A 24,022-nucleotide genomic window follows, 5' to 3' on the forward strand; every position below is an offset into this window, starting at 1 on the left:
AAGCATGAACGTATGTTTATTTGAGCTATTCAGTCTGTCCGTCATGCATCTTTTATAAGCTGCTGAATGTTTTCCAACACTACACTTGATTGAAAAGTCTGCACAGAGCTGAGACGGTGCAGCTGATATTTGTTTTGTTGTGATCGTGTCCTCTGGAAACCTCTGACTCCCAAACCTTGACAGTCTTCTGCTGCTGCCGTGATAATGAAAAGGAGCAGCTGAGTTATTATTTTCTCGACGTCTCCTTGTTGTCAGTTTACCAAGTTTGATTCCTGGCAAAAGGGCAGCTGACCCTCAAGTTTCAGGTGTCTGAAGCTTTTCACCGTCATCGTTAACTGCTAGAAAAAATGACTGTGGTTTTAAACTCAAACCATCTCTGGGCTCCTCGCTACATGAAACACTTATTTACAAGTAACCATGTTACATTACATTACATTACATTACATTACAGTCATTTAGCAGACGCTTTTATCCAAAGCGACTTACAGGAAGTGTATTCAACATAGGTATTCAAGAGAACTACTAGTCACCAGAAGTCATAAGTGCATCTCCTTCCATAAACAAGCATCTAAAAGCTACAAACTAATACGAATAGGATAAGTGCAGTAAACGAATACGAATGCAATAAGTGCTTCGAGGAAGGCTCAGGGTAGTGATGGTACGTCTCTCCTGGAGGTTCATCTCTGCCTCCGGAACAAACTTCACATCCCTGATGCTTCCGCAGGGACGTGAAGAGTAATGAAACCGTCCCAGTTCATCCTACAGAGGACATTGGTATTAATCCATTCCTCAGTTACAGTTTGTCCTGTACGCTGTGTACCGAGGATCTCTGCGATAAACACACACACACTTCCACAAATCCCCCCCTCCCCCCCTGGTCCAACCCAAATGTGATGAATTATTCATCTAGTGGGGGAATAAAACAAACTCCATCTGTTGGCTTTTGTTCTTTGAAAAAAACCTCATCTCACCTCACCTCAGCAGCCAAAGTGACTAATGTGCTTTACCGCTGAATCTCTTTCTTTGGGGGAACAATACCATTAGAAGCTAGTGCGAGGGGAGAATAGAGCAGGATTTAAACAAAAAAAAGGGGTCTCACCTTCCCGGGCCGGAAAAACACTCTGGTCAGACCGAACTTGTAGTCGTTCTCATTCAGACCCAGAGCTTTGAATAAAGCCTGCAAGACAAACATGCACAGGAGCATCGATAAACATGGAAATGTGGAGTGTGGAGGTGATAAAAATAAGCTCAGAGGGGCCCGGAGGACCGACCTTGCAGAAGAGGCGCGGGTCGAGGCGGGTGAGCTTTGGAGGCATGTACTGCTGGTACATGTTGTAGAGTTCATGGAAGGGAGCTCTGGAGGGGAAGCCGCCCTGCATCAGGTCCAGCACCGACACCATACCTACAGAGACAGGAAGGGGTTAAAGAAAGACAATGAAGTTCATGTTCCTTCAGCTTTCAGACGGTCTGATCCTTTGAATGAACTTGAACGGTACTTTTTCTTCAAATAGAGTTTGGTATCATACGTCCAACAAGGTTTAACAACATGAAGAAAATTGGCATCTGGGTAGATTATTACCCAGGGAGCAAAAGTTGGTAATTCATCATTGAGTTGAGTTAAAAAAATCCACACTGGATCAACATTTAAATAGTTTACATGTTGAAAAGATGTCATTGGATCGACATTGAATTATGGTTAAATTTGACGATGGAAAACCAACATTTCATCAATATTGTCTCAATATAATGTGAATGCATCTTATTGGTTTATTCTTTGATCAAATAGTTTCTGATTTGGATAAAAATGTGCCAATTTCAGGTTGTTCTCAGACAAAGTTTTTGTTCGGTTGCTTGTTGTTAGACCGAGGGTTATTAGTTTTGTAGCCAATTGGTTACACATTTGTGTATAAACCAAGTTTGACCAGCTGCTGATGAAAAGTCAGAGGATCACCAGGTTGTTATAATTCAGAGGAATGTCTGAACAACATTTATGGCCAATCGATCCAATAGTTGTCCAGATATTACACTTAAATCTCAATACATCAACCATGCTGGTGGTGCTAGAAGAAAAGTCAGGAAATCACCAAATTCATAAAGATACATCATCTGGGAACCATGAATGTTTGCACCAAATCTTGTGCCAACACATTTAGTAGATATTGAAATATGTTATAATTGAAAGTTTGGCCAGCTGGTGTTGCTGTAAGAAAAGTTGTTGGAATCACCAACGTTTTTACGATTCATCTTCTGGGAACCATGCATATCTGTGACAAATGTCGTGGCAATCCATCCATTAGTTGTCCGGTGCGGGTGGAAAAGTTGGAGGATGAATACAATCATTAGGATTCACCCTTAGTGGACCATGACTATCTTTGACAGTTCATCCATAGCTGTAGAGATAACTCAGTCTTGACCAAAGTGTTGGATCGACTGACAGAACATCACTGACATCGGTCTCTATGTGGCTACAAACATGTTTATCTTTGTCAAAGTGGAAAAGTATTACAGAAATAACTTCCTATATCCAAAAACTTTATCTGCACTGGTATTGAAAAACTTCAAACAACCAATACTTTGACAACAAACATCATTGTAAGTGATGTTCAGCACTCCAAATCCAATAAAGAACCTTTGAAACAACTAGATCAAAACAGCAGAAGCCAATTAGCACCATTTGTCAGCTTTGTGTACTCTACTTGTACTTTTAACTTTGTGACCCGACTCCCTCTCTGTCGGCTCCGTCTGTCTGTGTATACGTTGTCAGGACTTTCCAGACTGTTCCCTTTGACATATCAACTTAATTTGTTTTCAGAGACCCCCTGTCCCCTCTTTCTTCTGGTTTTGCTTTGAAAGCTGATATCAAAGGGCTCATTTTCAGACCGCGCTCACAGCAGACAGATGCTGCTAATTGGCATTCAGTGTAAATGAAACACACATGCAGCAGTTTGAAAATGCCATCGAGTCACCTCAGAAGCAATTTCCTTTTAAGTGTTTTTTTGTGTCAATCCCCTGAACAACATTAAGTGCATTCAGTTTCACAGTGTTACGTAACCGTTAAGGAGGTTGAGGTAAAGGTAGTGTAAAGGACAATCCCTGGTTCTTAAACACGGCGCCTGAATACTGAAAGTAACTGTTAGCATTAACACAAGAGAATAACACCCAACTCAAATGGTGGCTTTTTCCATTTATGTGCTGATGTTGGCGCCTATTAGGATTGTTCATTTCTACAAGGATTTGACCATTTGTGTCCCAGGAACAGAAGCACACTATCCTGGGAAACTTACTTTTCTAAGGTAAAAACACATTTCAACACCAAATGCAACGAGGAAAATATGCATAAAACCATATGCGTTGGGATCCAACCTGCTTTAGTGTATTAGTAAGTGTTTTTAATGAAGGAACGCCAGTTTTTGTATTTAAATGAACATAAGTAAATGTATGCAGTTTGAACTTCATTATAGCTGTGAGGATTATGAAATGCCAAATTCATTTCTTGTAATCTGATTGGAGAGAACAGACTGGTGGAAGTCATATTCGACAATTTTGCAATTGTCTGAACAAACACAATTTGATACAACGAGTAATTGGGCGTTAAGCCTAGGTGGATTCCATATTCCGTATTGAAGTATTTCCACGTTAATCTGGTGGAAGACGTCATGTTGTGTTCGCTTAAATTATATGGTAAATGCTGATGAGTTCTGATGCAAATTCTGTGGAGAGGAAAAGTGGAAAGCACATTACAACTTCCTCAGTGTCTCACACCTGATAATACAACGTTCCTCTTGTGTATTCAGATAAAGCTGAACACTAATTGCAGCCCCCGAGGTGCACATCTCTCGTATGAGACCTCCAGTTATAATTGCTCTACAATTGTTTCCCAGAGGATACGCTAATCTTTGTGTCGCCCTTACTCAAGACATCATACCTAACTATTACATCAAGGCAATTCCAAAATGTTCATCTTGGAGCCCTTTTAATGAGGAAACACTTTACCTAGATACATGATTTTGCTTAAAAAAAAACCCTGATGCTTATTCCAGTCCAGTGGTCCTAGGAACCAGAGTTCCTGAACATTTTATCCAAGCGTAAGCAACCCAGTCGCCAGATTGTATGTTTCTGCAAACCGCTGGATACCTTGAATGTCAAGGTTTCTGACCCACAAAGGTTTTATAAATATGTTTCATATTAGCCTTATTTGACACTAGCAGAAAGGCACAATGACAAGAGGTTAACGTTGTGAAAATATGGCTCGGTTTAGATTACCCTCAAGGCAGAATACTCGGGGTGAAGTGTGGGATCACATATCACACAAAAATCCATCTTGTCAGGCTTTCAAGTAATGTGTTTGTGTCCGGTAAACCAGGGCACAGACCAATCAGCATCCTGTGAGGATCTACAGGAAGCTAGGGGCGGGGCTTAGGTGTGTGTGAGACGACACTGAGAGGCAACTGTTTGTCCAAAACAATATTTACGGCTCTTAAAGAGGTCGGCGGAGATGCTGCAACAGCATCGGTTATATCAGAACTGAAGAGTATTTCTTAATTGAAAGAAGAGCAAAAAACAACTCTGAATACAGCCGTTAGATGGTTCTGTGTAACAAACCATCTGACCGGTCAGATTAAGGTTTTGGCAACAAAACTACTTTGTTATGGTTAGAAAGAAAAGATCATGTTTGTGTTCAAATAATAACGTAACAAGAAGCAACAACGTTTCTACCATATGTAAACAACAAGCGCCCTCAGAAGACTTTCTTACGTGACGTTCTGTAACAAGCACGAAGTCAGGGTTTACTTCTGACACGAACAGCAGTAACCTGGGTGAAAGTCCTGTGTTTGTTTGACCCACCTGCCCTTTTTTGGACATTCTCGCTTGTTAGAGACGTTTTTATACAGTGTAACTTTTAATAACTGTCGGTCAATATACTACGTCACTTGCTGCAAAAAAAACAAACACATTCACAGCATCCAAAGTTTGCAAAAACATACAACGCCAACATTTTTCCTGGCGAGTGGATCGTTATCAGGTCTTGATATTTAGTCCTACTTCTAACTTACATGGTCCAATATGACACTAATTTAATTAAACCCTCTATCTGTGCTTTCTGCTCAAAAGAACAAGCTCAAGGCTGCTCTGGTCAGAGAATCCAGCCCGTCTAAGGATGCAATTAAATCTTGTTTTCAGGGGTGGAAAAATGCTTTTTGTGTTTATTTTCTTGCATTTGGTTTGTTAAATTTTCCAGATTAAGGACAGAATTTGTCAGAATAAGCGTAAAACATACTGTAGAATCCCTGATCTTATTATTGCTTGTTCAGTGATTAAAAATGTAATACTCACAGGATCCGTTAATCTGGAATAAATCGACAAACGCAACACCAGAGTACGGTGCAGAATGAGACAGAAGGTGCACAGTTTAAACTTTTTATTTCCACTGAAGGCTCTGAGGTAATCTGTTTATTGAAACAACTCTGATTCAGCGATGCTCATTATAAAACAAATATCCCTTTAGGATAGCAGCACGAATGTTTTATTTTGCATCTTTAAAAAGTGAATGCATTTGCATTTATAGAATAAATAATATTCAATTCAATATAACTTTATTAATCCACGAAGGAAATTTGATTATGGGCAAATAAAATCAGACATTTACACAGAGGGATAAACAAAGGAGGAGTTTTACATGAGTTAAGCTCATTTTTAAAAAACAAATATGAAATGTAAGTCTTAAATTAACAATGATAACCCAACAATTCAAACACTGACGGTAAAAGGTGCCACCTGCTCAACAGGATCTAAACTAATGCACATTCAGTATCTTGACCGATGACAACCCGCTTTCCCCCCCAAGCCACAGCCGCCATGCTCTAATGGATGTTGTAGGGTTAGGACTTTAGCAGTGTTATTTTGGGGATTCTGATTCGCTGAACGTTCCCATTTCAAACCCAGCGGTGTCGCGTTGGCACACAGAGCCCCCCCCGTCTCATCCAAACCATCAACGCTTCGATTCCCCGTCCAATAAAAGTGATAAAGAACTTGGCGGGGGTGCCGTATCTGAGCAGGGCATCGTTGAGTTTGTGTGCTTGAAAGCAGAACCGGACTCTCTGAGGATATTAAACCCGAGCTCATCATTTTCTTTTCGTCCAAGTCTGAGGGGGGAGTGAGGTGAGGGGGGATAATGGGAGTGACAGGCTTTTTCTGATTTGGGGATAAGTTTAAGAAAATGGTTTCAAAGTCACAAAGCAGCATGACAAGACAGGGTTATGGATCTAAAACACAGGAGACAGGAAATAACAGCCGCCAAGGACAAACAGCTTATCTGGTGTTTGCTTGTAAAATGTGAACGGTTCTTCAATTGTAGTTATTTTTGTCAGCTCTCTAACTAATTTTGAACTTTGGATACTTTTCTGTTTAAGTGTTAACAGACAATTTTTGTCCCCTTAATGTTTCCAAGTTGTTATTAAGTTTGCAACCGCAACGGGATCGCTTTCTGTTTCCTCAAAACCAACAACAAGCGTCAAATTTAGCAAATAATTCAGACAGACAGGAAAAAATAAGACATATTCATATATATATATATATATATATATATATTCATATATATATATATATTCATATTCATATATATATATATATATATATATATATATATATATATATATATATATATATATATATCATTCAATGCTTCTCAGTCTCGCTCTTCATGGCAGTCTCTCCCTCACTGCAACAACACAACCACTTAGCTTTATGCAAATGAATGCATGATAATGTCACCAATATGCAAAGTAGCCTATGATGTCATATGGAAAATGTTAGCAACGTTTGGAGCTAATGCTAGCTTATTTCATTGGAATAGAGCTGGCGACACAGACAGGAAACACTGCATTTTGTTTTCTACAGTTGCTTCTGTTGTTCCTCCGTCCAACGTTTCCTCTACTGGATTTAATAACATAAGAACTTCCATTGATGCTCTTTGGCGCTATCCTCTTCCTAATTTGGTCTGCAGAGTGAAAGTGAGGCTTATTGGGGAACCAATCAGAACGTCTTTATTCTATAACCATTAAATTCTGCAATAAAATGTACTTCGTAAAGATGAAGTGGAAGAAAAACACTTGTCTATTGCCTCTTCAAAAGTTCTCAAAATACTTTCTTAGAATCAAAGAGGTGAACTTTAGTCACAAGTATGTTTCAGAAACAAGAGATTGTAAATGTTTTGGATGGTGATTCACGGCCGATGTCTTCTGCTTGTCCTTGGGGTCTTTATCTCCCCGTTTACAGGGGTTTGTGGACTTTCTGTGTTTATTCATGGTTTTTATTTTTCACCGGTGAAGACGCTGCTCTGTGGACTTTTGTTTTACCAAATAACAGCTTGTGTGGGTGGAAGGGGCAGGAATAACAAAACAGGACGTACTGATGGTGGATGTGTTGAAACATCTTGAGATTATATAGAAGAGAGAAGTCAAAGGGACGGACAATGAAGGAGAAAGAAAAAGAAACGTACTAAAGTAATGTGGTGAGACAACCTTTATATGACTCACTGCTGTTTAAGACAGTTTATAGTGTAAAATGTACCTAGTTTTCATTTTGTTTTATTTGTGACTTTTAATTAAATGTTAGTTTGGTTTTACTAAGTTTTCAGAGTGTGTTTGATAGTTTTAGTTTAGTTTCAGTCTTTCAGAAAGGTTAAGTTTTAGTTTTTATTCATTTAGTGTTAGTGTGCTTTAGTTAGGGCCAGGTATTATGTCTCAGAAGTATGTAGTTTTATATACATACAGAATACATGTTTAGGGATCTTTAAGCTACTTCAGTGTTTGATGTGAAGCATAGCTCCGCATTTATGTGGTTCAATGTTATAAGAATATTTCGGTAGTAAAACATTATTGCTATAAAACTAAAACTGAAATGATTCATTTGAAAAAATCTTTCTTAGTTTTTAACCAGGTAAGAGCATCAGTTTAGTTTTGAGAGATATTGTTTTTATTTAGTTTTGCTTTACAAAGTTTCTCAGTGCTTATTTTCGTTTTCGCTTTAGTTACTATAATAACCCTGGTACCAAATTTAGAATTGCAGAGATATTAATCACAAAGCTCCCTCTGGAGACACTAAAGGCTTCATTCTACTGTTAAAACGTTTACAGTAGAACAACACCTGTAAAATCAGCGGAGAGCCACTTTAACTTTGCTCACGTATGATAGAATAGAATATAGCTAGTAAAGGAACATGCTCAGTCATTTAAAATGAATTTTGGGGAATTGAGATTCAAGTATTTCCCAAGAAATTCTTGCCAAAATCTGGTTCTGTTTCCAGCTGCCATCCCTGGATTTATATCATATGTGCTCACATACTGAAGAATATAACATGTACTGAATCAAAAGTACCTTCTTTAAATGTACAAACAACCACTGAAACCATTAAAATAAACATGTAAAAAGGAGATGGATGTCCCCTTTTCTCCCTTGGATGTAAAACTAAGGGAGAGGATATGTTGTTTTACCTCTTAATTTATCAAAAAATATCAAGAATAACATTATAAAACTACAATATAGGTCATTTTATGATGACAATTATCCTGTGCATCTCAGGGAAAAGGTGTTCCAGAGGGAGGAGATAATTCACAGGAAAACCTTCAAACATTCTCTCAATAATAAACATTCCTGATATTAATAAAATATTAAGTGACGTCTAGATATAAGTGGGGATCTCACTGACCGGAGCACTGCAGCTGGGAGAGAATCTGAGCTCCTTCAAACTGGTGGCTGATCATCTTCAGGTTTGGTTTGATGCAGCGGATGAAACTGGAGCCCTGCAGGAGGAGAACGAGGCGAGACGGAAACAGTAATCATTACAGGTATTCATCACATTCTGACTCAGGACATGACGGATCATCAGGAGGAAACACTGACCGTGCTGCGCAGCTTCTCCAGGAGGATATTCAGCTGGGTCTGCAGAAAAGAGAAGAAGAAGATTCATTTTGGTTTCTGTGTGATTAAATGTAGAGACAAAGGGTCACATTTTGTGGTGGACAGGTTCTAATCTGGTTAATGTAGATGTTAGTTTTATTTCCACATCATGTCAAATATCCAACAAGACACAGCTTTGTATCAAACATAAAAAACATGCATTTTTCTCGTAACACACACAGTGTACAAAACCAAAATAAACATTAGTTATAACATTATATACGCTTTTAGTCCTTTAAGTAATATAAATTTAAGATTAACATTTTGAATAACATGTTCACCAAAAAACTGAAGAAGAAGAAAATGCTAAAGCACTGAAGTTGATCCTGATGAAGATCTTTATTCCTCATTTCCAGGCTTTTTAAAGTGTGGAGTTTGATCTCCAGTAGCTATAGAGCGTTTATGTTCATATTTACATTTATATGACACACCTGCATGCTCTCACAGGTGACATGATTGACATTACTGCGAAAAATGTCACATTATTCCTACAAATCAGCAGTAATGCACCAACAACGACAGGAGAGAAGAAGGCTGCTTGTAAGTAAACTAGCATTCGTGATTTCTTCCAGGTGAGTTTTAATTCCTCCATGCATCTAAAACACAAAGTACAAATATTGTCTGTTAGAAGGTAGCATTACTGTCATGTTTTTCTTTTGGCTAGAATGCATGCAAAGAAGGTTTTTAGTCCTATTTAGAACATGTAGAAGTGGTGCACTTCAACTTCTTGAGGCCAAAAATTAATGAAATGAACTTGTTTTTTTTTTACCTGTTTCACAGATGAAAAATCTAATTAAGGAAATAAGAAAAGTTATCCTGGCAAAACCTTTTTTCTCACGTCTTAAGTCATAAACATGTTCGGATCAGACGGATTATTTTTTTAAATTGCCGTAGATAAGCCTTACTTTAAGGTGTATCATTATTTCTTGCTTGTTTACTGTGACACATATTTTAATTTCTTCTTCTAACCACTGCCTCTAAGGGCTTCTGTACTTACTTTAGTATATTGAGCAGTTAAATCATGATATCATATGAATACCAAACTCTGTTACTTTAGCATTTATGCCAAGAAAGAGAGTCTTCTTTAGATACAATCTGATTTATCTCACTGTTCCCTCTCAGATGATCAGATATGAAGTTTGTTTCCTGTTAAAAGGGCTTTTTTTAGGGAGGTTTTTTTGTGAGGGTCCAGAGAAAGAGGATGTCGTCTGCTGTACAGATTGTACATTTTGGGCTATACAAATAAAATTGAACTGTATTGAAGAGTCAAACACAGTCAAACACTTTGGACCAAAAATATAATCCTCCTTTTCACTGACGGTCCCAGACTTTTGTTGTGTTGTTGTACTTCTGTCGTGAACAAGAAGAGGCAAGAATGAATCTGAGGAGATGCTGCTGAGGTGGACGAGAGAGGAACGAGAGAGAGAAAACATTTGCTCCTGATAAAGCCTCTCAGTTCGTATGCGTGAGCAGGAATCCTCTTACTCTGCAGAGCGTCCAGGGTCAGGACGGATTAACTCTTTACATTTGATGGGACTCACTTGAAGGAAGTTTGTGATAAGCAAAACTTTTTTAGAAATGTGCATCATCAACATCTTTTGGTCAACGGCTGAACGGAGAGGTGTCACAGCTGCAGACGTTAGTTTTACTCGTCTGGGAGGCCCAGGCGGGTGGAGCTTCTGATAAATGACATTACATTACATTACAGTCATTTAGCAGACGCTTTTATCCAAAGAGACTTACAATAAGTGTATTCACATCGTGAATTATTTTAATGTATAAATTAAAAAATAAACCAAGATTGTTACAAAAGAAATGCTTCAATCATCAAACTGTTTTATTATTGATGAATCATTAATATTCAAACAATAGTGGGCTGGCCCTTTAACTTCTAATTACGTTTAGTGATGGTGATGCATTATTCAAGCGTTTTCTAGCACGTTTCTTTTTTTCAAGTGACCGTGGACATGAAGAACATCCGTCTTATGTGAATGTAAATACATGTAAATGTAAATACATGTAAATGTAAATACATGTAAATGTAAATGTAAATACATGTAAATGTAAATACATGTAAATGTAAATACATGTAAACTAATGAGGGTAACCACAGAGCCACGACAATAATACCATCTCTTCTTTCATGCTGTAAGCGCTTTAATATACTTAAAGATGTCCAAATATAAAATGTAAAATACTTTTTTATTATCACTGACATAAAATATCCTGTCACAACCTTCACATATTTATTCTAGTAGCCTTGCACCCACACACTTGTATCTACATTTCATTGTTTTTTGTGTTTTTGTTGTTCATATATATACTTTTGCATTTTTATATTTCATGTTGTACATAATAGTTAAATGTGTATCCTTTGTTCCTTTTGTATCCCGTTGTTTTTTGTTTATTTGTATGTGTCTTTGTTTTAGTGAGCAGAAGAAACCGGAGTCAAATTCCTTGTATGATTCTGATAACTCTATTTTTATCTATAGAAACCTACACTTTGACCAAACTCCAAAAAGTGGAGTTAATAACAATTGTTTACATCTCTGTTCTTTATCTCTTTTAAAGTTGAAATGTCTGTAAATCACTCTGAAACAGACTTGCGTATGAATTCTGCTATTTAATCACTTAAATGCTCTAGTGGCGTTCTAATCAGTGCTCTTCATGCGATGCATCGACCGGTGATTAACGATAAACATGTCATAAGCTTTCTGCTGCTGGGACTGAATACGGTCGTGATGGTTTTAATGAAAACCTCCTCGTCCTCCTCGTCCTCCTCTTCCTCACGCTTCCTCTGCAGCGTCTCCTCGGCTGACTCAGACTTATCGCTGCTCTTTTCCAGCCTCCTCCTGTTTTTGGATCCTCCTCTCCACCTATTGAACTTTAATCACAGCTCGGATGGAGAGAGGGGACCGGGGGGCCGAGGGAAGAGGAGGCTTTAGGAAAAACACTACAGGTAACCGAGCTCACAGGTAATAAAAACTCAATCTGCTGGGTGCACGGTTCAAATCCAGCCTGAGACGTGGTTCAGTGATTCAGTGATTCAGTGATTCAGTCTTCTGAAACGACTTTTATACTTTTGTCAAACAATTGAAGGCAACATTTTGACTGGCACTATTGGTGTTTTATTATCATCATTTATTGCCTTTGCTAAAATCTTCAGGAGAAAAAACACTAAATATCCACTATTTGAAAATACTGTCGCAGTCATAAAGCCGTCCAAAACAAAATTGTACACTTCTTCTTGCACAACTGTTCAGCAGTTACGATGTTTAGATTTTTGCCCTTCATGCTTCTTCCTGTTCCTGTCATCCATCTTCATGTGATGTCTTTTGTTGTTACGGTTGACCTCAACATGAGGAGACGAAGCAAACAGTTCACTGAAGAGTACTGAAGTACTGAAGAGGCAGGTTCAGAAACAAGGTTGAAAAATGACCCTGATCCTGTAACATCTGTGGTTAAATGCTCATTCTGAGAGCATATTTCAGAAGAATCTCAGCAATTCTCAGGAGTTTTATTTCCCATCATGAAAAGTTACGTCAGACAGACACACATGATATTATAAGTAGAGGACGTAGCCTTCGTAGCCTTCGTGAAGTCACCCATTGGTTTGTGGACTACGGTTTTGAAACATCCAGTTTGGAATTTTGTCAGTCGTCATCTTGGTTTTTGTTTGTCACCATTTTGTTTTTTGTCACTCACTTTTTTGCTTTTTGGCCGTTGCCATGACGTTTTTTTGCTATCTTGTTCTTTGTTTTTTGGGGGTTTATTGGATGTCGCCACCTTGCTTGTTGGCTATGTTTGGTTTTTGGTCATTACCATCTCGGTTTTTGGTCCTGTGTTTTTGCAGTCACCATTTAGTTTTTTGGCCATCACCATCTTGGTTTATGGATGTGGCTATCTTGTTTTTTGGCCATATTGTTTTTTTGGCCATAACCATCTTTGTTTTCTGGCCGTCGTCATCGTGTTTTTTGTCTGTGACTATCTTGGTTTCTGTCACTGAGTTTTTTGCTTTTTGGCTGTTACCATCGTGGTTTTTGTCAGTCGCCACCTTGGTTTTTGGCGGTTGCCATAATGTTTTTTTGCTATTTTGTTCTTGGTTTTTTTGGGTGGTTTATTGGATGTCGCCACCTTGCTTGTTGGCTATGTTTGGTTTTTGGCCATTATCATCTTGGTTTATGGACGCGGCTCTCTTGTTTTTTGGCTATATTGGTTTTTTTGGCCATCAACATCTTGGTTTTTTGGATGTGGCTATCATGGTTTTTGGACGTCTCCATCTTTTCTTTTTTTGCAACCAGAAGCGACACAAGAGGGTGGAGCTAAGAACAACCAACCGTTGAATAAGACAATTTTAGGTGACCAAATTGTTACAAAAAACTCTAAATGGGGTCATAATTTACTAAATGAACATAAAAATTGTGACTACATGACATTTTAAAACAAAATCAATTTAGCTTATCTAAGAAATTAGACATTTATGAAGCATCAGCATGTTTACTGTGCATCTTTCATTTGTCAAGTCAAAATATCATAACATAAAATGACCTTAAAAATAGTCTAGTGGAGTTCTGCCTGGATAAAACAAACACATAATGCAGCATATAAGAGCAGCTCTGGCTTCACCATCTATAACCCCAGTGATGGACAGCATCCTTGCAGTCTCAGTGAGGCTCAGCGACGTATCACACATATAAATCACGTCTCAGCGCACATGAAAGGATAAAATATGTGTGCATCAAAGACACCAGTGTTCCTGTGAAAACCATAAAGCATTTCCCCCGGTGCACTGAACACCACGCTGCTCTCTGATAACAGAGCTGTGCTTTTTTTGGGGGCTTTTTTTTTTTTTTTTTTTTTTTTTAGGACACATGATGGAGTGTTTTTATTTCTGCCTTTGGTTAGGTGACACACTCGAGCAAATATCAAGGTGAGACGCTGCGCTGGATGAGTCACAGTTGAGGAGAGTTTTAAAAAAAGAATAAAACCTTCCATAACAACAAAGAAGCTGCTCTCTGTTCTCTGAATGTTCTCTGGAACCTTCTGTACTGACGGAGAGACTCGTGTTTCACTGAGTTTTATCCAAACGATTTCTGGATTCTCAAGGCTAATACCGATATCAATATTTAAGAGATTAATCATAATATTTGTTTTTGATAAGGATTTCTTAAATTTGGTTAGATTTTAAGACTCCAAACCCTTAAAGAGACAGTAGTGATGTTTAGAAGTGTGTTTGTATGAGAGAATTTTTTACATAGTCAGTGTTTTAATACGCTCTCTTCAAAGCCACCAGACATAAGACTTCACAAAAACAGTAATTTAACGCCTCAAAACACAGGAGCAAATCAATATACTGCTGTGGACGTATTTTAGAAACCTAAAAGAATCAATATCAGTTTAAGTGAACGCTACATATAATATTTTCATCTCTTTATCTTGCTGTCAGACAGACCTTTATCACAGGGAACTGAAACAGTTATCTTTGCTCTCTACAAAGCCACCAGACTTCATTCACACTTCCATTTGTTAGTTTGTTTTTGTCATTGTGTGAGTTTGTTGTTTTAAAGGGTTAGAGTGGATTCACCAAAGTCGCACAATGACACAACAGACTTACCAATGGAGGCAGCAGTAGACCAGCAATTTCTGTGTTCTAAGAGGTTAAATGACTGTTTTTGTGAATGGAGTCTGGTGAATTTGAAGAGAGCATATTTTCTCGTGCTGGTTCTCCAAACTCCATCTGCTGTAGTAAAACACTGACTGTGGAGAGGAACCTCATACTAACACACTTCTAAACATCCCTACTAACCCTTTAATATACTTATGGGATCTTTAATAAGGGGAACCTTCGGACTGACAGCTTCATCCTGACCATAAGAGCCAAAGTCTGTCAGATCTGTATTCTGTACGAAGGCCTCATTGTTAAATTTGCAGCGTGTAGCGTTCCTACGCCTCCATAAATCATTGATCCTTGATAAGTTGGTGTCATCAGAACCGCTTTGGCAGCAGTAGGTACAGTAGATCTGTTGTTGCAGAATGTAGATTTTATGCCCTGTGGTTTATTTTTGGTCCCTTGTGTTTTGTTTTTCTTGCATGTTTGCAGAGTTAAAAATAGAAGGGACGACTAGTGTATTTTTTTTAATCTTCCTTTAAGGTATTTGTGGTGTTCAGCCGAATAAATGAAACTCATATCAGACATCATATCAGGTTTCAGACACTGTTCTGCTATAAAATAAACATTTCAGGTCAACGAATCCTCCTCATTTCCCCTAAAACTCACCCTAAACTTGTTGCCGACGCTGATGAAGCTGAGTTTTCCCGCCTTCTGCTTCACGTCTTTGCTGTTGTTGGAGTTCTCGAAGAGTTCGCGGACGAAGCGGTCCTTGGACTCGCTGACCAGACACTCCAGAGACATGTGGAGGGCGTCGTTGTTCTTCTCCACAAACTTGGTCTATAAAAAAAAGAAAAAGGGACATTTTTAAAGCAGACTTAGGATCATGTTATTTATTAAAATCTTATTTTTATTATTTATGATTTATCCTGCTGCCTCTCCTCACTACACAGGTGAATAAACAAATATCAGAATATATATATATATCTCATTAAATGTCAAAATCTAAACTACGTCTCATCTGAACGCTCTCTTGCTTTGGTCGGGAGTGTTTTTTCTAAAAATCCAGTGATCAAGAAAAAAAAAAAAATAATAATTTTGTGTGAGAGCGGAGAGTTTTTGTTTTTTTTGTGAACGCACCGTCTCGTAGCACACGGCTCCTGCAAAGTGTCTGATAATGAATCCTTCATCATCCCTCACGTTCCTGTGGACGGCCAGCTTAGACTTCCTGGGCACCTGAGACACACACACACACACACACACACACACACGCACACACACACACACACACACACACACACACAAACACAGAAAACACACACACACACACACAGCAGACAGACTTCCTGCATAATTTCCATTCACAATGACGTGCTAATTCCCGGTCCTGTCAATCACTGCGAAGTCAGTGTTCAGTCATTTTGACTGTCAGTTGCACCACATGACACCATTATTCACTCAAACCTCAAATCGGATCTGATTATAAGACCTGAACCACCTTTTGGATCATTCGTTCATGAATTAAAAAATAAGACAACATGTTTGTTATATAAAACATAAAGGGATATAAGAGTTATTTACAAGAAAATGTGACAATTTATGGATAAATGGTCTCTCCAATTCCATTTTAGCTTCTTTCATAGATACAAAATTAAAGATTTAGCTCATACAAATCATAAATAAACAAACAATACAGGTTTAAAATATTTTCTTCGCCAAGATTAGGTGTTATCCAACTGTGCCATTCCAAAGTCCCAAAGTAAACCACTTCCTGTTTCAGAGCCAACTCACGGTGAGGCGGAAGTGGTTCTTGTGTTTGTTGTGAACGGTGTCGGTAAAGTGCTGGTCGCTGGGTTGAGGTAGTCTGTTCTCTTCGTCCAGGATGTCCAGAACCCCGACAAACTTCGCCTCCACCAGGTCTGTAAAAAAAAAGAAAAGATGGATAGTAGTTAGTGGAAGCTGCTTCAGATCACCTGAGGCAACCGGGCAACACGACCAGGAGGATGTTAACGATAAAAAATCCAATTAAAGCTAAATGGAATTTGAGGTGTGGAGACTTTTACAGTTTCCCCTTCACCTGATCTGACTCAGAAGGTGATGGGGAAGCCAACTGTTATTATTTTAATTTCATAACCATTATTGTTATTATGGCTATAATATCCGTTCAGTATAGAAACACTTTGAGGGTGCAGAAGTGGTTTATTTTATCACTATGATTTCAGGAAAAGTCATTTCAAAGTCCATCATCTTTAGTATAAAAACTCCATCACCCTGTTATACAAGCTTTTACAAAATAAGGTTAAAAATGAATTGCACGCAGTTTATTCTGCAGTTCAATGGTTGATCTTGAGTTGAAGTGCAGCTCAATTTAAGGACATAATGAGCATCCGGTGCAAATGAGGAATTAATGTTGTTGTGTCTTTGACCTCAGATTTGACACCAACAAGCCTGAAGTCGAGACAAGAAAGTCCCAAGTTGAGTAAATAAAAAAATGAATTGTGAAACAATTAAAACTTACTATATTCTCAAATACATTTTTTAAAAAGAGCTGGACTTGGCAAAGCTCTTTTATATTTTTTTTTCTGATTTCATTCCGGTCACAATGCACTGTATTATATGGGATTTCTTTTCACACTAATCTCATGTTATGTTTTACCATCCAGCGACTGGCAGCTCACAATGTGTGACTAAGAAGAAGCTCAATTCATACAGAATACGTCACCGACAGCATCACCACCACGAGTGAGACGTGAGGAGGTCAGCGACACATGAACCTGACGAGACGCCTGGAGAGCTGTCGGTGTAAAACAGAAGCCCACTGCAGCAGGAGGAAGTTATGATGGAAGCTGAGTCACCGAGTCTTTTCTGACTCATGTTTCCTGACATGAATGGGGATGCACAAAGCGGATGCAGACTCCTACTTACAAACTCACTCCATCCAACTAACCGAGGCCACAGGAGCATCTGACCAGCAGCCAGACTTCCTGCTCCAAACCCCCGGAGACATCCCATCAGCCTTTCATCCATCCCTTCATCCCTCCATCTACCGATCTCACAGTAAAGAAAGAAAAAACATCACCAACACATACGCTGCCAAATTAAACTGTCTGTTTGGACTTCCTTTAGTTTTTTAATCTTTGTTTTAATTTCTACTTTATCTCGCATGCAGTCATGTATCTCCTGTCTGTACAAATTCAATTTTCTGCTACACCCAGTGTGGGTTTTATGTTCTCTGTGGTGTTTTGTGTGAACTGAACACACAACAGGAGCCCGAGCAAACAAATACATTTCAGTAATCTACAGTGTTCGAGCCAACACACAGAGCTCATGGTAAACAGTCTGCGTTGGCCCCGGCCCCAGCTGTCTCCGCTGTAGTTTAGCATCTAATATTGATGCTATGTCACGGAGCTGGACATCAGCAAAAAGCATAATTAACCTCCGTCACCTCTAAATCACCTCACATCCATCCGCCTCCCTGTTCGTGAAGAGGTTTCTCAGTCAGGACAGGAGTTCACATGCTCTGGGGCTTCTAGCACTCTGCCTCGCTATTTGGTCGTTCCATGAAACGGCGCCGAGGCTCCGGGGTCAAACTGTGGAGAGGCAGCTCTCGCAAAGAGAAAAACGAGGGCTCGGAGCCAGCAGCACATCAAGGCCGATAATGAGCAGTGCTCTGCCGCCCTGGGCCGGCAAACACACTTCTTCTGCTGCGTAGCTCGAGAAGATTGGGAAGCGCACAACCGCAGAATGAGAAAATTAAAAGCATGAATACTACAAAGCACCAAGCAGCAGCAGCAAAACCTCCAGAACCTCAGGCTCAATAAAGTTTTATTCGAGAGAGAATTAGAGATTAAGTGATACATACAGATATGTTTGCAATGCTGTAGGAGAGTTAACGCAGAATCTAAAGTCTTGGCTATGAAGTCCAGATTCTAAGTCGAGCCCCTTGTCAAGTTCAAAGTAAACACAGAAAAGTAAAAATCAAGACAGGAAAATCCTTCATCATGAGACCTAAAAGTCCCAAATCAGCACAGGAAAGTCACAATTCACTTCCCAAGTTAAGACCTACAAGTCCCACAGCAAGACAGGAGAGTCCTATGTCAAGTTCTAAATTAAGACAGGACTGCTCCAAGTTAAGTTCCAAGTTAAGAACTTGAAGTCCCAAAGCACGACGGGAAAGTCTCAGGTCCAATCTCAAGTCAGGACCAACAAGTCCCAATCAAAAGACAGAGAAGTCCAGATTCAAGCTCCAAGTCAAAATCTACGAGACCCACGTCAAGTCCCAAGTTAATACTAACAAGTCCTAGCTCAAGACAGGAGAGTCCTACATCATCGGCCAAGTTAAGACCAAAAAGTCTGATGGCAAGTCCCAGGTCGAGAAAGGAAAGTCCTACATAATCAGACTTAAAAGTCCCAATTCAAGACCCAAGTTAAATACTTAAGACCCACGTCAAGATAGGACAGCTGCAAGTCAAGTTTCAAGTTAAGACCTTCAAGTCTTACATCAAAGAGAGAAAAGTTGCAAATCATGTCCCAATTCACGCACGGCTTACACGAAATGTCAATTTAAGAACTACAAGGCCACAAACAGACTGGGGAGCTTTAAGTCAAGTCCCAAGTTAAGATCTAAAAGTTCCACGTCAAGACAGGACAGCTGCAAGTCAAGTTTCAAGCAAAGACCTTCAAGTCTTACATCAAAGAGAGAAAAGTTGCAAAGGATGCCAAGTTAAGAACTACAAGTCCCTCCTTTTCCTGCACAAGTCAGCACAGAGTGTGAAATCTACAGATAGAACGGTTTCATAATGCATGATCCACTGCAGGGGGCCTCCCGGTAAGAAAGTTTTAACTGTTACTTTAGATTAGATGCATTTTCATTGCCTGCAGAAAGCCGATTAATTCATTGCTCTCATATATTTTTGAATGCTTCCAGACATTAAAGCACCATCTGGATTCAGTGTTACATAAAATATCTAAAATAAATAGTTTGAATGTCTAGTTAGTGATGAGTAGAGCCAGCTTTGTGTGTTCTTTGTCTCCTGTGTGTACCTTGTGTTCCATACGGGGAAAAATGTCAGTTATACAAATAATTTAATAACACCTCTGCAGAAAAACACTCAGCACCAATATGGAGGTCGAGCCACCGGAGCTGCTCTGAATGCACAAACACAATCATGAGTGCAGAACGCTGAGTGGCGTCTTCATACCTATGCAGTCCTGATTGTCGACATAGTGAACCTCGTTGACTCCCAGCCCCTCCCGCTGGTACAGCTCCTGCTCCTGGAATGCAAAACGAGATATTTCTAATGAGAATCCATAACGATATATATTCGCGGCGTGTTCGGCGTTCGTCTAATGAGGAGGAGGACCATGACTCTGTGGGTTTTCTCTCGCCTGGAGGGCATTCCGGCTCTCTAACAAAATGGCACTTAAGACTTCTGCTGGTTCACTTTTAATGCAAAAATGAGCATCTTAAGGTCGCGGCTCTCATGCTGGATGTTGCTAACTGATGGATTTTGGACGCCAACAACTCCATGCATGTAAACAAGGAGTTTAAGGGTCAAATGAGACGTTTGTGGACTGTTGTCTTCATAACAAGATGATCAAAAATGAAAATCAAACACAATCTAAAGGATGTTTTTTAATGATGCCTGATTTTTAAAGAGTTCAAACAAGGTTCAAACGTCTGTTAATGATCTAAAACGTTGCTTTCTGTGATTGAACTCCTGATATACAACAGTGACCTATCAGACATCAGGGTCGTCGTCTGAGCAGCATTTTATTTCACTATTTGTTTTTTCTATCAAACACTCCAAACAACGATAAAACCATTATAAAGGCTGCGGCTCTCCAAGGCCGCCGCCGACCACGGCTCAGCGTTGGCCGAGGGTTTTAGCACTCGAGTGCCTTCTAGTTTGTTATGTGAAGACCCTGAGTTACCAAAAAAATAATTATACGTATAGCATCATTATTTTCCAAAATAGAGACATGGAAACATTGTGGACTCGGACAGCGTCGGATCTCATGTCACTAATGGTTGTTTGGGTACTGAGGAAGTCTGTAAATGGAGACTTTCCTTTGAATATGAGACACAAAGTTTACAGGAAGCAACATAAAACTTTCTACATTAGGTATTTTTTAAGGAAAATACAGGAAGTAATCATCCAGTTTCTTTTTAAAAAGGTAATCATCACAACACATACTTTCAGAAAGGGCAAACTAAATCTTGTTTTGGAATAAAACTCTCCTTTAAACGTGATCGAAGTTTAGATTTTATGTTTTGAGATGTCTGAGCTTTTGGAAACCAATACTTTTATTCAAAAATGACACCTCTCACAATAAGAGAAGCACTTAACAAACGTATGACTCAAATATAAATGTTTGCTTTGATTTGCTGCTGTTTGTAAGTGCTGCCTGATGGATCTGAGGGGTGATTTTGTATTTTTTTTTTATTTACCCCCCAAATGGAAACAAGGAGAAGGTGGGCTCTCACCTCTTTCAGGATGCGCTCGTTGAAGAACTGCTGCAGCTTCTCGTTGCAGTAGTTGATGCAGAACTGCTCGAAGCTGTTGTGTTCAAAGTACTCTGTGGAACAAAGCAGCAGCAGGGAGTCAGCCTAAGGACGTCTGACACCTTACGAGTACAATATTTTAGGGAATCCTACACAGTAAAGACTAAAACGGACAATGAAACTTGTCTTAACAATAATGGCTTCTGAGACAAACTCTTGCGATGCTGATCTCTGAGATATCACACTGGAATTTCCCATCATTTCTATTCCGAGACACATTATATACACTAATTAATCAGATTCTATTTGCAAAACTTTTTTATAGAAAACAACAAAATACCTCAACAGATATTGTCACAAATAAAACATGAAGTCTTGATTCAAAAAAGTATTTTGATACCAAAAACTGTATTTTTCTGTAAACAGGGAACTTTTATCACCAAGAAATTTTCTCTGATTATTTTTGAATATCTTTTTTCTTTTACTATCAATAACCATATTTAAGCTGAACAGCTGTGAGACTTTCTGAATTTTTTGAAAATTCTTGTCATTACCACGGACAAGGAGGTTTTGTTTTTGCTTTGCTTTGCTTTGTTTATCTGTTTCTCAGAAGGATTATGGAAAAAAAAAATGGCCCAATTTCATGAAACTTGGTGGAAAGATGTAGAATGAGCCACAGAAGAATCCATCAAGGTTTGGAGCAGATACACTAATTATTTAATATGTTTGTTAATGACGTGTTTCTGGCCTTGTGAAGTCATAAAGATGTTTTGCATTTTGGTTTTTAAACCTAGGTACTACCCATCAGAGATCCCAAAAAGACTCCTTTAACATAAATATTCATTAAATATATATCTGAAACAATAAATAAACAGCTGCAGCTTCTAATTCTTGAAAACCTTATAATTCACGAGGCAACTTGATCCAAATAGTGAGGTTGGTGAAGTTTAATTTTTTATATAAGGATGTTTAACTTGAAGTATATTACTCCAGAAATGAATGTGAAGGCTTTTCCTTAAGCTGATCCAGTAATATCTCAAACTTTTACTTTTCAGACATTAGTGCAATAATGATAAGAGGTTTGGATGGATACCGACCGAAGCCAGCGATGTCCAGGACGCCGATGAAGTTGGCGGAGGATTCGAAGGGGAAGCACTGGTTGACCCGGGTCACCACGTGGTCGAACAGCCGGCTGTACACGGCCTTCGCCAGGGCGTCCCGAGCGTTGTTGGCCTGCTCCACTTTGAGTGGCACTCTGGAGACACACGGGGATAAAGAGAGAAGGGTCACATGATGCTTTACAGAAGACAGAAATAAGAAGTGTTTCTGTGTGAAGAACGTGTTGTGAGTGTAAACATTTTAACCCTCTGAACCCCAAAAAACATGCCGGCAGGATTGAAAAAGGATGTTTTCTTTTAACCAAAACTACACTGTTTGTCACAAGCAGAAGTTTTGAAAAAAGTTAATATCATCAGATTTTGATCTTTCCGATGGTCTTTGAACACATCATGTGTGATGAACGCTTTCATCAGCAAACGCAACCAAAACGAAGTCTAAAATTGTGACATTTCATCAAAAACATTTTATTCTACATGTCTCATTTAAAATCTTGCCCCAAATAAACCGTTTGAAGAAACCAAATCCTGTAAAAAACATTAAATTCTGAGCTCCTCAGAGAAACTATGAAGCCATGATTGATTCGTCTGAGACCAACAGTCATGTGACAAAAATTCTGTTGAAGGCTGCTGAACACAGAGAGGACAGGTTGTAAAATGTGAAAAGTTAAATATTTATAGCACATAGTGACTACATTTTTTCCCCACATTGGTAACACTTGTAGACACTTGGAAATATGTTGAATATTTAGATTCCATTGTTTTCCAACTTTTGTAAAATAAACTATCAAAGAAATTCAACTTGCGTTTTTCTCTTTTTTATGATTTATGTCATTATAACTGTGTTATTCTGAGTTCTCTCTACTTCTAGTCATGATTGTTCTGTTTCCATTGAGGAGCAGGACTTTTCTATTGGAGTGAAAATCAAGAACACAGAGAGTAAAATGTAACAGGAGTGAAAAACGCCCTGAAACTGATTAAGTACTGAGGGTTTAAAGAACAAGGTCAACTATGTGTTATCCATTAAATGTCTTTCCTTTACTAAACTATAAGTGCACTTCCAGTAGTTCATCGGTGATATATAATGTTTCTCTATGAAATGAAAGTGACTGCGAAAGACTAAATGTAAGTGGGTCCATTGACTCGGAAACTGATCTTGTAAACAGGTTAAAGTGTCTAAAAATGTCAAATCTTTGCCTGTGAAACGTTGAACCACTTCAGGGAGGTGAAGTGTTGCTTTAAGTGAAGACACTAGGAGGAGTTAAAGTGCTGATTAAGGTTAAAGCACTTTTAGGAGCTGAAGTGTCACACTTAAAGGTGAGGTTTGAAGTGAAGTGTCAGTTGAAGTGGAAGCAATGAAGATGTGTCTGTAGAGTGATCTGAATCTAAAAGTCAATCCTTTTAAGGATGCAGTTGTTGTAAAGCGTTGTAAAGTGTTGTAAAGCTGGTAAGTGGACCATTTATCTTAGATTCTTTTCATTCATAATGTTCCCAAGAAGGTGAAGGAATCTGTTTTCATGCACAAAACTTGAAATGTCTGTACTAAATGTGAGGCGTCAGCGCTGAAAGCAGTTGAAGTGACATCTGAAATGCTGAAAGCTGCAAAATCTAATTAGCAAAAATATCCATCAGCGTCTCAAATGTGATGATTTGCTGCTTTACGGTTTTATATTCCTGTGTTTTGGACATCTCGACAAAACAAGTTATTTGAATAAAAGATTTTTTGGATAAAGACGGAAACAAAACGAAGAATGACATCATCAATCACACGCTCATAAAAAAGACATTAAAACCAAAGTAAAGGTAGTGACCTCTGACCTCTCTTATTGGTTCTTTA

At 38.7% G+C, this 24,022-nt stretch overlaps 1 protein-coding gene across 4 annotated transcripts in view; it reads right to left on the reverse strand.

The window, feature by feature from the left end:
- Positions 1-24,022, reverse strand: part of myo6a (myosin VIa) — a 109,747-nt gene that overhangs the window by 33,420 nt on the left and 52,305 nt on the right. For all 4 annotated transcript variants that reach the window (XM_054618058.1, XM_054618057.1, XM_054618062.1 and 1 more), the window contains exons 13-22: positions 22,168-22,325; positions 21,053-21,144; positions 19,767-19,839; positions 16,357-16,484; positions 15,706-15,801; positions 15,235-15,405; positions 8,901-8,939; positions 8,707-8,800; positions 1,272-1,402; positions 1,100-1,177 (exon numbers count right to left, since the gene is read on the reverse strand). In XM_054618058.1, coding sequence (XP_054474033.1) covers positions 1,100-1,177; positions 1,272-1,402; positions 8,707-8,800; positions 8,901-8,939; positions 15,235-15,405; positions 15,706-15,801; positions 16,357-16,484; positions 19,767-19,839; positions 21,053-21,144; positions 22,168-22,325 — 1,060 coding nt within the window. The remainder of the gene's footprint in view (positions 1-1,099; positions 1,178-1,271; positions 1,403-8,706; positions 8,801-8,900; positions 8,940-15,234; positions 15,406-15,705; positions 15,802-16,356; positions 16,485-19,766; positions 19,840-21,052; positions 21,145-22,167; positions 22,326-24,022) is intronic.

This window comes from Anoplopoma fimbria, chromosome 18 (assembly GCF_027596085.1).
Source record: "Anoplopoma fimbria isolate UVic2021 breed Golden Eagle Sablefish chromosome 18, Afim_UVic_2022, whole genome shotgun sequence".
Taxonomy (NCBI): Eukaryota; Metazoa; Chordata; class Actinopteri; order Perciformes; family Anoplopomatidae; genus Anoplopoma; species Anoplopoma fimbria.